The sequence below is a fragment of the Echinops telfairi genome, unplaced genomic scaffold (assembly GCF_000313985.2).
Source record: "Echinops telfairi isolate 266 unplaced genomic scaffold, ASM31398v2 ScPeMD7_70;HRSCAF=299, whole genome shotgun sequence".
Classification (NCBI taxonomy): Eukaryota; Metazoa; Chordata; class Mammalia; order Afrosoricida; family Tenrecidae; genus Echinops; species Echinops telfairi.
Window position 1 is genome coordinate 48,850,095 of NW_022103968.1, and position 12,016 is coordinate 48,862,110.

Here is a 12,016-nt window from a genome sequence, read left to right on the forward strand (position 1 = left end):
GAGCGAGTCCGGCTTTCTGGCGGCGCAGTCGGACCCGGGCTCCAACAGCGAGCGCAGCACCGACTCGCCCATGCCCGGCTCCGAGGACGACCTGGTCGCCGGCGCGTCCCTGCACAGCCCCGAGTGGAGCGAGGAGCGCTTCCGCGTGGACAGGAAGAAACTTGAGGCCATGTTACAAGGTAGGCAGCCCCCCGCGTCCTCGGACTCCGGGACCGCTCCCCCAGCCCTTCCCGGACGTCCCAGCGCCGGCCCGCGGGCCCGCGGCAGACTGGGCTCTCGGTTGGCTCCCCTCCTCCGCGGAGCCCAACGGGGACATCCGAGGACTGGAGAGCCCGGCGGCTCTCTCTCGGGGTCTCCAGGCAGCGGAAGCCCCCGTGTTACCTGGCCGGCCTTCAGCAACACTGAGGGCCCGGGGGGTTCAGACGCGCCCAAGTTGCGCTCTGGACTTTGGAGAGACACCTGGGTGGTGCCATCCAACCCCGCTCGGACCGCGCAGAGTGCGTGTGGAGAGCCCCCTCTCCGCCCTGACAGTCCGGTCTCCCTGGGCCTGGGTAACTCTGTCCCCTGGTCAGTGTCCACCCCCTCCAGCTGAAGGGCCTCGTCCCGCTGCTGGGAAACGATTGCAGATGTCAGACTGGAGCCCCGAGTAAGAGCGGCCGGCACGGGGCGGCGGGGTCAGGGCAGTGCTGCTGTGTTTGAGAGGACAGCGTGTGTTCCTTCGCTCACAGGCTTACAAAAGACATCTTGGGTCACGCTCAGTTCCTAAGGATCTTGCTGCACGGTGGGGGTCTGACTTGGCTTTTTCACAATCTGGAGCGTCTTTCCCCCACCCCCACCCCCGACTCTCTAGTTTCTCGGTATTCTTCCAGTTTTGTTGTCCACACCGAACTGGACACTAAGTCTGAGCTATAAGGTTAGGACTCAATTCCTCCGAGTGAATGTTGCAATGACCAAGGTCATCTTGACCTTCCTTAAAAATGTTAATTACCAGCCTACTAGTCACCAATATGGCTCATTTCCCCTATCCAAAGAGACAAGTGAGATAGTTTGAATGACTGTCATCCTTAAAATCAGGGCGGAGGACCGAGCACTAGCCTGACCAAGGGCGCTTGATAAAGATTCATTCAGAGCACACTGGAGATTCGGTAGCTAGTGTCCTTATATCATGGGAAGATCGGAGCTTTCCAAACTGTCTTTTGCGGCTTCATGCATAACTTAATTGCACTTTATCAGCAAATGCATCTCAAACTGGGAGTGATTTTGCACTCCCTGGAAATGCAGTGGCTTTTAAAACCAATTAAGCAGGTTATTTTCAGAGAGAACTACATGTGTTCCCAAACAATAACTTGGTGGAAAGGAACAGCAGCCGTGTTTGGCGTGTCTTTTTTGGATGTGTGACAAACGCATCTCCCTTGCTGCCTGTTTTCATTGATAAACATCCCTAATGCTTGTCATGCCTGGCTCTTTCATGCTCTCACCTATTTTTCTTTCAAATTTGACAACTTTCCGTGATAAACTTTTCAACTAAGAATAGTGCAAGACAGTTTTAGAAATGAAAAGCCCAGGCACCTATCAGTAACTCGTTTTAGCTATTTGAGATGTGCTGTTGTATTTTCCTAGTTTTTTTTCTTATGAGAAAACAAAATATTAAATTTGTTTGAGAAAAAGATTGTTGTAGGATTATTTGGATTGAACACATCCGCCTGAGTTTGCAACAATGTGAAAGAAGAGTCACTAACAGTACTGTTTCTCCTTTATGTGTTTGGCATGTGCACATACAAGGGAATTCCTCATTCAAAAATGCATAGATTCCATTATTTTTTCATTCTATTTCCCATGAACCTTTTAATGTCTCCTTGTATATATAAAAAAGGAGCTTTGGTGGCATAGGGGTTATGGGTTGGATTGTTCACTGAAAGGTCAGCAGTTCGAAACCACTAGAAGCTCTGTGGAAAAGATGAGACTTTCTACTCCAGTTAAGAGTTACAATCTTGGAAACCCACAACGGCAGTTCTACCCTGCCTGGTAGGGTCACTGTAGGTCAGAATTGACTCGATGGCAGTGAGTCTGGGTTTTGTTTAAATAATGATAGAGATACTGGCTTCTGGAAAGCCCCTGTGCCTAAGTGTGCTTTAGAAGTAGCCTTATTTTTTTAAAATGAATGCGATATAAATGAGACATTCCTTTTTAAAAAATAGGAAAAAACCTTTTAATTAAAGGATATTTGCAAAGACATACTTGAAACCGTTCTCGTTCGTAGAAGTATTATTTTGGTCTTAGGTGGTTCAAAAGAATTTTTGCAAAATTACGTTTTGTTTTGTTTTTTACAGAAAAATGGAGTTAACATTTCCCAGCAATCTCTTTCTCTCTCTATATGTATAAAGCTCACTGCTATCGCGTCAGTGCTGACTCATAGTGACTCTGTAAGGCAGGCTAGCGCTGCCCCTGTGGGTTTCCTTGCCTGTAACTTTTTACCCGAGTCGAAACCTTGTCTTTCTCCCACGGAGCCCCTGGTGGGTTCAAACAGCTGCGCTTGTGGTTGGCAGCCTAATTTGTAACCACTACCCACCAGGACGCCTATATATCTGCATATATCTATATATAATGAAATAGTCACTTTTCAACTCCAAGACTCACTAATTATCTAAGTAGTACTTTTATTAACTTTGCGAAATCACCTACAAGTGAAGTATTCCTAAGAAAGTAAACTTCGAGTACGTACTTTTAATGATAGAAGCCAGTGGCCCGTGCCCCAGGGCAGTTTATGATGCACTCGGGCCACCATGCTTGAAACAAGGAGACCAGTTTCCTCAGCCCAACATAATGATGGACTTCATTGCTTTGGTCCAGGTGGTGATAGTAAATGGGAGCATTTAGATCACCTAGACCTGGGTCTCAAATCCCACGTCCTGGGTCTCTCACTGCCTCTGTTTGTTCATATGCAAAATGGGGTTGGTCTTGGTATTTTCTTTAGAGGTTTGTGAGAATTGAGAAAGATAATGCTGGCGAAGTCCAAACTTATAAATGTGCTTGAAAAATGATAAGAGTTTAGTAAATAGTAATTGCTTCAAAACTGTTACATAAATATTATCTCGTGGATTTAAGAGTTTTCTCAGTGTCTGCCACGATATCTAATACATAGTTTATATTTGATTTAAGGAACAAGAGAATCTTGATTATACCAGATTTAAAACATTTCATAATTGTAGAAACAAGATATGTAATAACCAAAGTAGACCACTTAAACATATTCTAATATTGTTATATGTTTGTTGGTGGAAAGCATTTCATTAGAAAAATGTAAAGTAAATAAAAGTCTGTATTTGCTTGGTTGAGTTTCTGATTCGTTTCTGTTTGTATTTGCCATTTTTCTTTTTCCAATCACCTTAAAATATGTGGAGGTCTCCAAGTTAATTCAGGATAAATAAGATTGTCTGCCTCTAAGTCAACAAAGTGCAAATTGGTGATTATAATGCTTGGAATTTGTTTCCAGAGAGACTGTCCTGGGGGCAAGTTAATCTTTAATGAGTTGTATTTTTATTAGTAGAGAAATTCTTCTATGCAATGGACCAAAAATTCAATGAGGTTAAAATATGGACAGTAGGATATTGGTCAAGGAAAAACCCCCTCCCCTTTTAAAAATGTGTGTATGCATATTTTTAATATGGAAAATTTCAGTATGTAGGAAAGTAAAGAGAATGGTAGTCTTTCTTAGACATATCACAAAACATCAACAGTGAGTCTAATCAGTTTTGTTTCATCAGTATCATGTCTTTCTAAATAATTTTGATGCACATTTTTATAAATCATATGATTTCAAGGAAATGTAGAGAAGAAATTACTTTTTAAATGTTTTATTTGTATATTGTGTAAAATGGACAGATTATTAGGGATTTTTCTTGGAGTGTCACTGTAAATAGTAAATACTTAAAACTGTGAACTTCTAAATCGGAATAAGTAGGTATAGCTAACTAAACATATACCATTTGGACACTTTTCTAGATGAATAATTCATGTTGGTAGTGTTCACCATATTATGCATCCATCACCTTAACTGGAAGCCCAGTGATCCCTAGGCAAGACTTTCCCCTTCCCTCTGCCCCTGGTAACCACTAAGAAACTTTCATTACTAGATATTTACCAACTTTAGACAGTTCATATATGTAACTGGGGGTTATAGCATCTTTATATTTGACTTAAATAATTTCAATCTGCACGGCGTTTTCAAGGTTCATAATAATTTCAATCTGCACAACATTTTCATCTATGTCTGTAGCATGTATTCATTCTTCATTTTTCTTTATGGCCAAATAATGTTTCACTGTATGTATAGGAACCTCAGTGATTTAGTGGTTTTACCTCGGGCTGCAATCCTCAAGGTCAGCAGTTTGAAACCCTTAGCTGGCCCTTGGCAGAAAGAGGGGGCTTTGGCCAATAGTTACAGTCTCAGAAACTCAGAGTTTCTATTCTCTCCTTTAGGGTCTCTGTGAGTTGCTTTGGTGTGTGTATGCCACTTGTTTATTCACTTATCTGTTAGTAGACATTTGTTTCCAACTTTTAGTTATTATGAATAATGTCGCAGTGAACACTGGTGTACACGTATATGTTTTGTGTTTTTGCTTTTAGTTCCTCTGGGCATATATCTAGGAATATAATTGACTGGATCATATTATAATTCTGTGTTTAACTTCTTGTGTATCCCCAAACTGTTTTCCTAGCAGCTGAACTGTTTTTCAAGCCCACCAGTAGTGGAGGGTCCCAGTTTCTGAAAATGGGTGTTTCTTTTCATCTGTAGGTTATAGAAGGGGATAGCCAACATTGGAATGGATACCATGGACAGTCTTGTATGATGATAAACATTGTTTTACATTTCTGTGTTTACTACTGATTTTCAAAATTTCTATTACATAGTTCATGTGAGCTTCTTTGGTTGGTTCGTTAAAACCCATCCAATGTGAGTTCTCATGTAAAGCGTGAAAAGGGTGCAGGGGTAAAGACAGCCAGGAGACATAAAGCTAGGACAAAGAGTTGGCAAGACCATTTTGGTGTCTGGTAACAGTGAACTGAGGAGGCAGACAAACATTTGCGTGTGTATACTAACAGTTTTCTTTGTTTAACAAAAACCTTCTATGTGCCACAAAGGTAAACATGCCTGCATGAGATTGAAGGCATAGACAGTCTGAAGCGTTTGGCATTCCTGACGTGTTAGCAGAGAGAGTCAGTAGGAGGCGTGCCAGGGAAATGGACCGCTTTCGTGAACTGAGGTTGACATCTGGTGGGCTTTTAGGACATTGCTGCTCAAGGTTTTGCCAGCCACGTTGCAGTTTTACACTGATAGGCATCGGGGGCTTGAATGTCAGAACTAATCATGAAAATCAAGGTCATCACGCATCTTTGATTCAAAGTAAGAAGAGAAATAATGTTATCTTTTTCATATCAACACATATAAATGAAGATTGTCTTATGATTTGGTGACTAGGTAATTATTTCCTAGATATTTTGGGTGAGCAGGAAGAAATAAGAATGAAAACGTAGTAATGGAAATAAAGCGAAGCATGAGACAAAGTGAAACTAACATAGTTATTTAGTCCACACTTGACCAAGCCTAATAGACACTCAGAATACATCAAATAACTTAGCCATAGCATACGAGTCTGGGTCAGAACTGGGTTCGAATGTTGATGTCACCTTTTCAGGGTCTAGAAAAAGTCAATGTTTGAAGCCCTATCTCTGAAAGGGATACTCACTCCCGATACTAAGAGGGAAAAAAAAATACAAAGCCAAAGTGATGGCGGCATAGGTGACTACATTTTTAGCAAATTGATTGTAGTATGTAATAGCTAATGTAGTATTTAATGTACACATTCTTATATTGAAAAGGGAAAATCAAATATACTGGAAAATAAATGATTTTATGATTACGCAACAATCACAGCAGTCTAATGTTCCTGGTATGTCTTGTAGCTGACAGTATGCTCGTTGCACTGAATGTACCCTGTCTGAAGCTCTTTTTAGACAATACTATGAAGCTGTAGATTTTGCTCAGGTTTAGAGTAGTTTTCACCACCACAGACACCTCTACTTTTTCTTTTTAGTATAGTAATTGTCTTTGCCTTGACCACTCCTGCACCATTCCTGATTACTCTTTTTGCTTAACCCTGATAGCAAGATGAATTAATTGCCCTTTTAGTTGCTCTGAAGGAGTCCTAGTACCCCTGTTAGCTAAGTGTTGGACTGCTAACCCCAAGGTTGGTGGGTCAAATCCAGCAACCATTCTGGGGGGGAGAGATGAGGCTATCTATTCTTATAAAGAATTACAACCACAGAAATCCTGTATAGGTTTGCTGTGAGTCAGAAGCTACTTGATGGCAGTGAACGTGTGTTTTGTTTTGTGCTTGTGTTTGTGTTCATTCCTTTGAACTAGAGCATTGGTGTTTAGATAGGAACTTTGTTAAAGAAGACTCTGCCTGCACTCACTGCTCTGTTTGCTCATCTGCAAAATGGGTATAATAGTAGTTCCATCTCAAGGAGTGAGCACCGAGTGGGATGATGCATATAAAATGGGTACTTATCCCAAGGCTAGGCACATGGTATTTAGTAAAATGCTAGGGACAAAGATGAGGCTTCTGTAAAGAGTTAATACCAACCGATTACAAGGATCTACATATAACCTTCTCCCTGGGGGACGGACAACAGAAAAGTGGGTGAAGGGAGACATCGGACAGTGCCAGATATGACAAAATAATAATTTGTAAATTATCAAGGGTTCATGAGGGAGGGGGGAGCGGGGAGAGAGGGGAAACATTGAGCATCTGATGCCAGGGGCTTGAGTAGAGAGCAAATGTTTTGAGAATGATGAGGGCGATGAATGCACAAATGTGCTTTACACAATTGATGTATGTATGGATTGTGATAAGAGTTGTATGAGCCCCTAATAAAATGATTAAAAGAAAAAAAGTTAAAACCACAGGGGCAGTTCTGTGCTGTCTTATGAGGTTACTATCAACATAGGTCTGGATTGACGCGGCGGCAGTGAATTTGGTTTTGGTTCTACGTGCTGGATAAAGAGCTCAGCACACTGGAAACCATGCACTTGTTTGGTTTTCAACTGCAACGTGGACTCTTTTTTTGGAGTCTGGATTTAATTTTTAGTGTAAGTCGTTCTCATATAAAAAATGTTGTTAGGACAATTGTAGTAAAGTCGAGAGCAGAATCAACAATAAAAAGTGCTTAATGTCCCAAACCAAATTCACTGCCATCCAGGCAGCTTCAACTCATAGCAACTTGTACAGGATCTCTAGGCTGTCAGTCTTCACCAGCACAGGCCACCATGCCAAACAGGAGTGGAAAGCCTCACCTTGCTCTTGCAGAGCGATGGAGGGTTTTGAACTGCTGCCCTGGCAGTTAGTAGCCCAACTCTGCACCCACTATGCTTTGGGGCTCCTTAAAAATGCTTTTTCATTGTTGTTAGGTGTCATCGAAGCAGTTCTGATTCATTGATCAGTGACACTCTGTACAAGAGAACAAACACTGCCTGATCGGGCGCCATCCTCACAGTGACTGTTGTTTGAGCCCACGGTCACAGCCACTGTGTCCATCCGTTTGGTTGAGGGTCTTCCTCTTTTTGGCTATCTTGCTTCTTCGCCAAGCATGATGTCCTTTTCCAGGGGCTGGCCCCTTGTGACAACATGTCTAGAATACATGAAAAGAAGTCTCACTGTCCTCACTCCACGGAGCATTCTGGCTGTACTTCTTCCAAGACAGATGTGTTTGCTCATTTGGAAGTCCACCGTATTGTCAGTAGTCTTTGCCGTATTCTAATGCAAATGCATCAATTTTTACCCAGCCTTCCATGTTCAGTGTCCAACTTTGACATGAATGAGGTGATGGATAATGCCATGACTTGGCACTTTAGTCCTCGAAGAGATATCCTTGGTCTTCAATAGTTTAAAGAGGTCTTAATGCAGCAGGTGTACCCAACATGATGTGTTGTCTGATCTCTTGACTGCTGCTTCTGCAAGCATTGCTGGTGGATCCAAGAAAGAGGAAATCCTTGACGACTTCAGTGTTTTCTCCCTTTATCACGATGTTGTCTGTTGATCCAATTGCGAGGCCTTTGTTTTCTGTGAATTGTAATCCATACTGAAGGCTGCAGCCCTTGATCTTTATCAGGAAGTGCTTCAAGTGCCCCTCACTTTCAGCAAGCAAGGTCGTGTCATTTGCTTGCCACAGGTTGTTAATAAGAATCCCTCCATTCCTGATACTAAATTCTTCTTCATTCAATCTGGTTTCTCTGGTGATTTGCTCGGTAGATTGAATGAGTATGATGAGAGGATGCAACCCTGACATTGACCTTTCCTGATCTTAAACCATGCAGATGTACAGGTTCTGCATGAGCACAATAAAGTGTTCTGGAAGTCCCATTCTTAAGGCAATCCATACTTCGTTAAGATCCACATAGTTGAATGCCTTGGCATTGTCAATAACACAAAAGTAAACATCTTTCTGGTATTCTCTGCTTTTAGCCAAGATCCATCTGACCTCAGCAATGATATTCCTTGTCCCATGTCTTCTTTGGACTTCAACTTGAATCTCTGGCCGGTCGCTGTCAATGTACTGCTGCAGCTGTTGTTGGATGATCTTCAGCAAAATTTTATTTGCATGTGATGTTAACAGTATTATATCATAATTTGTGCATTCTGCTGGGACACCTTTCTTTGGACTTAGTGCAAACACTTGGTTTGCCAGCTACTTGTCTTCCAAATTTCTTGGCACAGGTGAGTGAGTGTTTCTCATGCTTCATCAGCTTGTTGAAATATTTCAACTGATACTTTGCCTGTTCCTGGAGCCTTGCTCTTTGGCTAGTGCCTTCAGTGCTACTTCCTATAATGTCTTGTTATTTTATTTTTTTCCTTCTCCTGGGAAGTGGATATTATTCAATTAAAAATGTTTTATTAGCATATAATTCACATAAAATTAAATCATTCAATCATATTTAGAAGAGTTGTATAAGTAGTCTCATCAGTTCTTGATCGTATCCTACCTCTTCAAATGGTTGAATGTCCACCAGTTCTTTTTGGTGCAATGAATCTGTTTACTCTTCTTTTGATTCTTCCTGCATCATTCAATATTTTGCCCATAGAATCTTGTAATATTACAACTTGAGGCTTGAACTTTTTTCTTCAGTTCTTTCAGCTTATGATATGCTGAACATTTCTTTTCATTTTGGTTTCCTACTTTCAGGTCTTTGCACGTTTTATTATCACTCTTTGTCTTCTCCAGCTGCTCTTTGGAACTGTCTGTTCAACTCTTTTACTTCATCATTTCTTCCATTGGCTTTCGGTTCTTTAAGATGAAGAGCATGTTTCAGAGTCTCTTCTGACATTCACTTGACTCTTTCTTTCTTTCCTGTCTTTTTAAATGACCCTTTGCTTTCTTTGTGCATGAATTTCTTGAACTCATCCCACAGCCCATGGGGTCTTCTGTCATTAGGATTCAGTGAATCAGATCTGCTCTTGGGATGCTCTTCAAGATTCAGGTACGATATATTCAAACTGGTGTTTCGGCTTTTGTGGACTTGTTTTAATTTTTTTCAGCTTCAGCTTGAATATACATTTGAACCATTGATGCTCTTTTCCACAGTCAGCCCCAGGCCTTGGTTTGGCTGCTGTTACTGTGTTTCTCCACCTTCTCTTTCCACAGATGTAGTCAGTTTGATTTCTGTGCATTCCGTCTGGGGAAGTCCATTTGTATGGTCTCTGTGTTGTAGAAAAAACCACTGAGTGTATATGTAGATAGTGTACCACTGAGTGTATATGTAGATAGTGTTTTCTGTAAATACTCTATTTTTTTCCCCACCACTCTTCTAAAATTTGTTGGAAATTTCCAAAGTCGTCTATTAATCTAGAAATACTACTTTCTATCCTACCTAGAAATACTCTTATACTTTTTTATAACAAAGGGTCCAAGAATTTTTTTCAGTTCAAATAAAGTTATCTGAATTTCAAATATAAAACAGTGCCTTCATTTGGACCACACCACTGTTACATAAGTACCCTAGAGACTGTTTTAGCTGAAGCTACTATTCTTCGCTGTAAATGTTTTTGTCTAGAGCAGCCTAATAAAAATTATGATGGAGATAGCAATAAAAAACTAACAGTTTAAACCTATGGTACATATCTGGGATTTATATGGCAAACTTAATTTTGCATTCTAATGAGAAATGAGAACAAATGTATATTTTATTTTACTTGAGAAAAATTAACACTTTAGAAGTTTACTGTACTTCAAGTTGTGTGGGTTTTACAATTGTCCACAAGGCAATGTCTTCAGCTTGACAAAGCTTGAGTTCTAGAAGTTTTGGGGAAATGTGTGATAGGACTTTATTTTTGTCAGCTTTGTGACTCAGTCACTGAGGGATAATGATGACTTTAAATTCTGTGGTTTGATCCAACCAAGAATGTAGAAAGTTGTGGATTAGTAAAATTCTCAAAATGCTATGCTGAAGTCAAGCAGCATGTTGTATCATAGCTTCTGTCCTTTTTTCCCCAGTGAGTTTTGTGTTAGGTAGCTAAAATATGACTGTCCCTTTGTTGGGCTTGGACTGAGTTGTAAAGACACGGAAACATCCAGTAAGTCACTAAAATTGTGCTGCGGGGGTCCTGGACAATGCATTTGTTAAAACCGCCAACTGTACGTAATTGTAAGTTACACCTTAATAAACCTGACTTAAAACAGAAAAAAGTTTTTGATGAAGAAGTTGCTGGTCTTGTAAAATTCTACCATTCAATCTTCAGCTTCATTTCTATCACCAAGGCCTTATTTTCCAACTACTGTTCCTTCTTATTTGTTTCCATGTTTTGCATTCCAATTGACAACAATTGTCAATGCATCTTGAGTGCATTTTGATCAATTTCAGGCTGAAAAAGGTGGTAGAATTTTTTCTTCATTACTAACTTAGCAATTGGTGTGTAAATTTGAATCATAGTTGTATATTTGTATGCTGATAGATAGTATTCTGTCAGAGATAGTCTTGTAATTCAAGATAGATTTTAAAATGCCCTTTTTGGACAATGAGTGCAATACCATTACTCTGGAGTTTGTCATTCTGCCACAGAGAACAATAAGATGGTCTGATTCAAAATGGTCCACATCAGTCCATTTGAGTTCAATAATACCTAGGAAATTGATCTGTATGCATTCCATTTATTTGTGCTGACTTTCAGTTTTCCTGCATTTATACATCATACATACCAAGTTCCATTTATTAGTAGATGTGTCCTATTGTGTCTTCTCTTTTAGAGTCATACCTCATCAGCAAATGGGGGGGCGGGGCTAAAGGCTTTCCTCCACCCATAGCATTATGATCCACTCTGCTTTGAGAAGACAGCTCTTCTCCGTCATATTTTGAGTGCTTTCCAAACGAAGGAGGTTTCTTTGGGTACTATAATTGGTAATGTTCTGCTGCCGTAATAAGGTTTTCAGTGGCCAATTCCTCAGAAGTGGACACATGGCTTCTTCGTACTTTGTTCTCAGTTTGAAAGTTCTGATGACACCTGTTCGACCTGGGTGACCCAGGTGGTATTTGAAATACTGGTGATGTAGCTTCCGACAGCATGGCATCACATAAGCCACCACAATATGACAGAGAAGTGCTATTAAGAGTGCTTTAGAGACCTTCCCCCCGCCCCCCAAACAAGCAAGGACACAAACAAACACCCAGAGGTTGTGTAGATTAGCAGAAAGTGGCATAGACTGCCGGTCCGAGGAGCCCGAATTGGGATCCTAACTCCCCCTCTTACACAGTTGTTGCTCGAAAGGAGGTGGCTATTAAAAGCCCAGTGCTCATAGCACAAAGGAAGCAGTGTGCGCTCTCAGTGAATCTCATCTCTGTGAATACTGGTGGGGTTAGTTGGTTATTGGTAAGTGAAAAGATAGCTAGAGAGGCTTGTTGTATGGATGACTGCAGCTGACAGGAAGGTAGGTCCCTGCACCAGTAGAAACCCAGCACCCAGTG

The 12,016-nt window shown here is 41.0% G+C and overlaps 1 protein-coding gene across 1 annotated transcript in view; it reads left to right on the top strand.

Annotated features, from left to right (window-relative positions):
- The first annotated feature begins 55 nt into the window (after positions 1-55).
- Positions 56-12,016, top strand: part of BICC1 (BicC family RNA binding protein 1) — a 326,903-nt gene continuing 314,942 nt past the window's right edge. Inside the window, exon 1 of the mRNA XM_013004286.3 lies at positions 56-179. Coding sequence (XP_012859740.1) covers positions 71-179 — 109 coding nt within the window. The 5' untranslated portion in view covers positions 56-70. The remainder of the gene's footprint in view (positions 180-12,016) is intronic.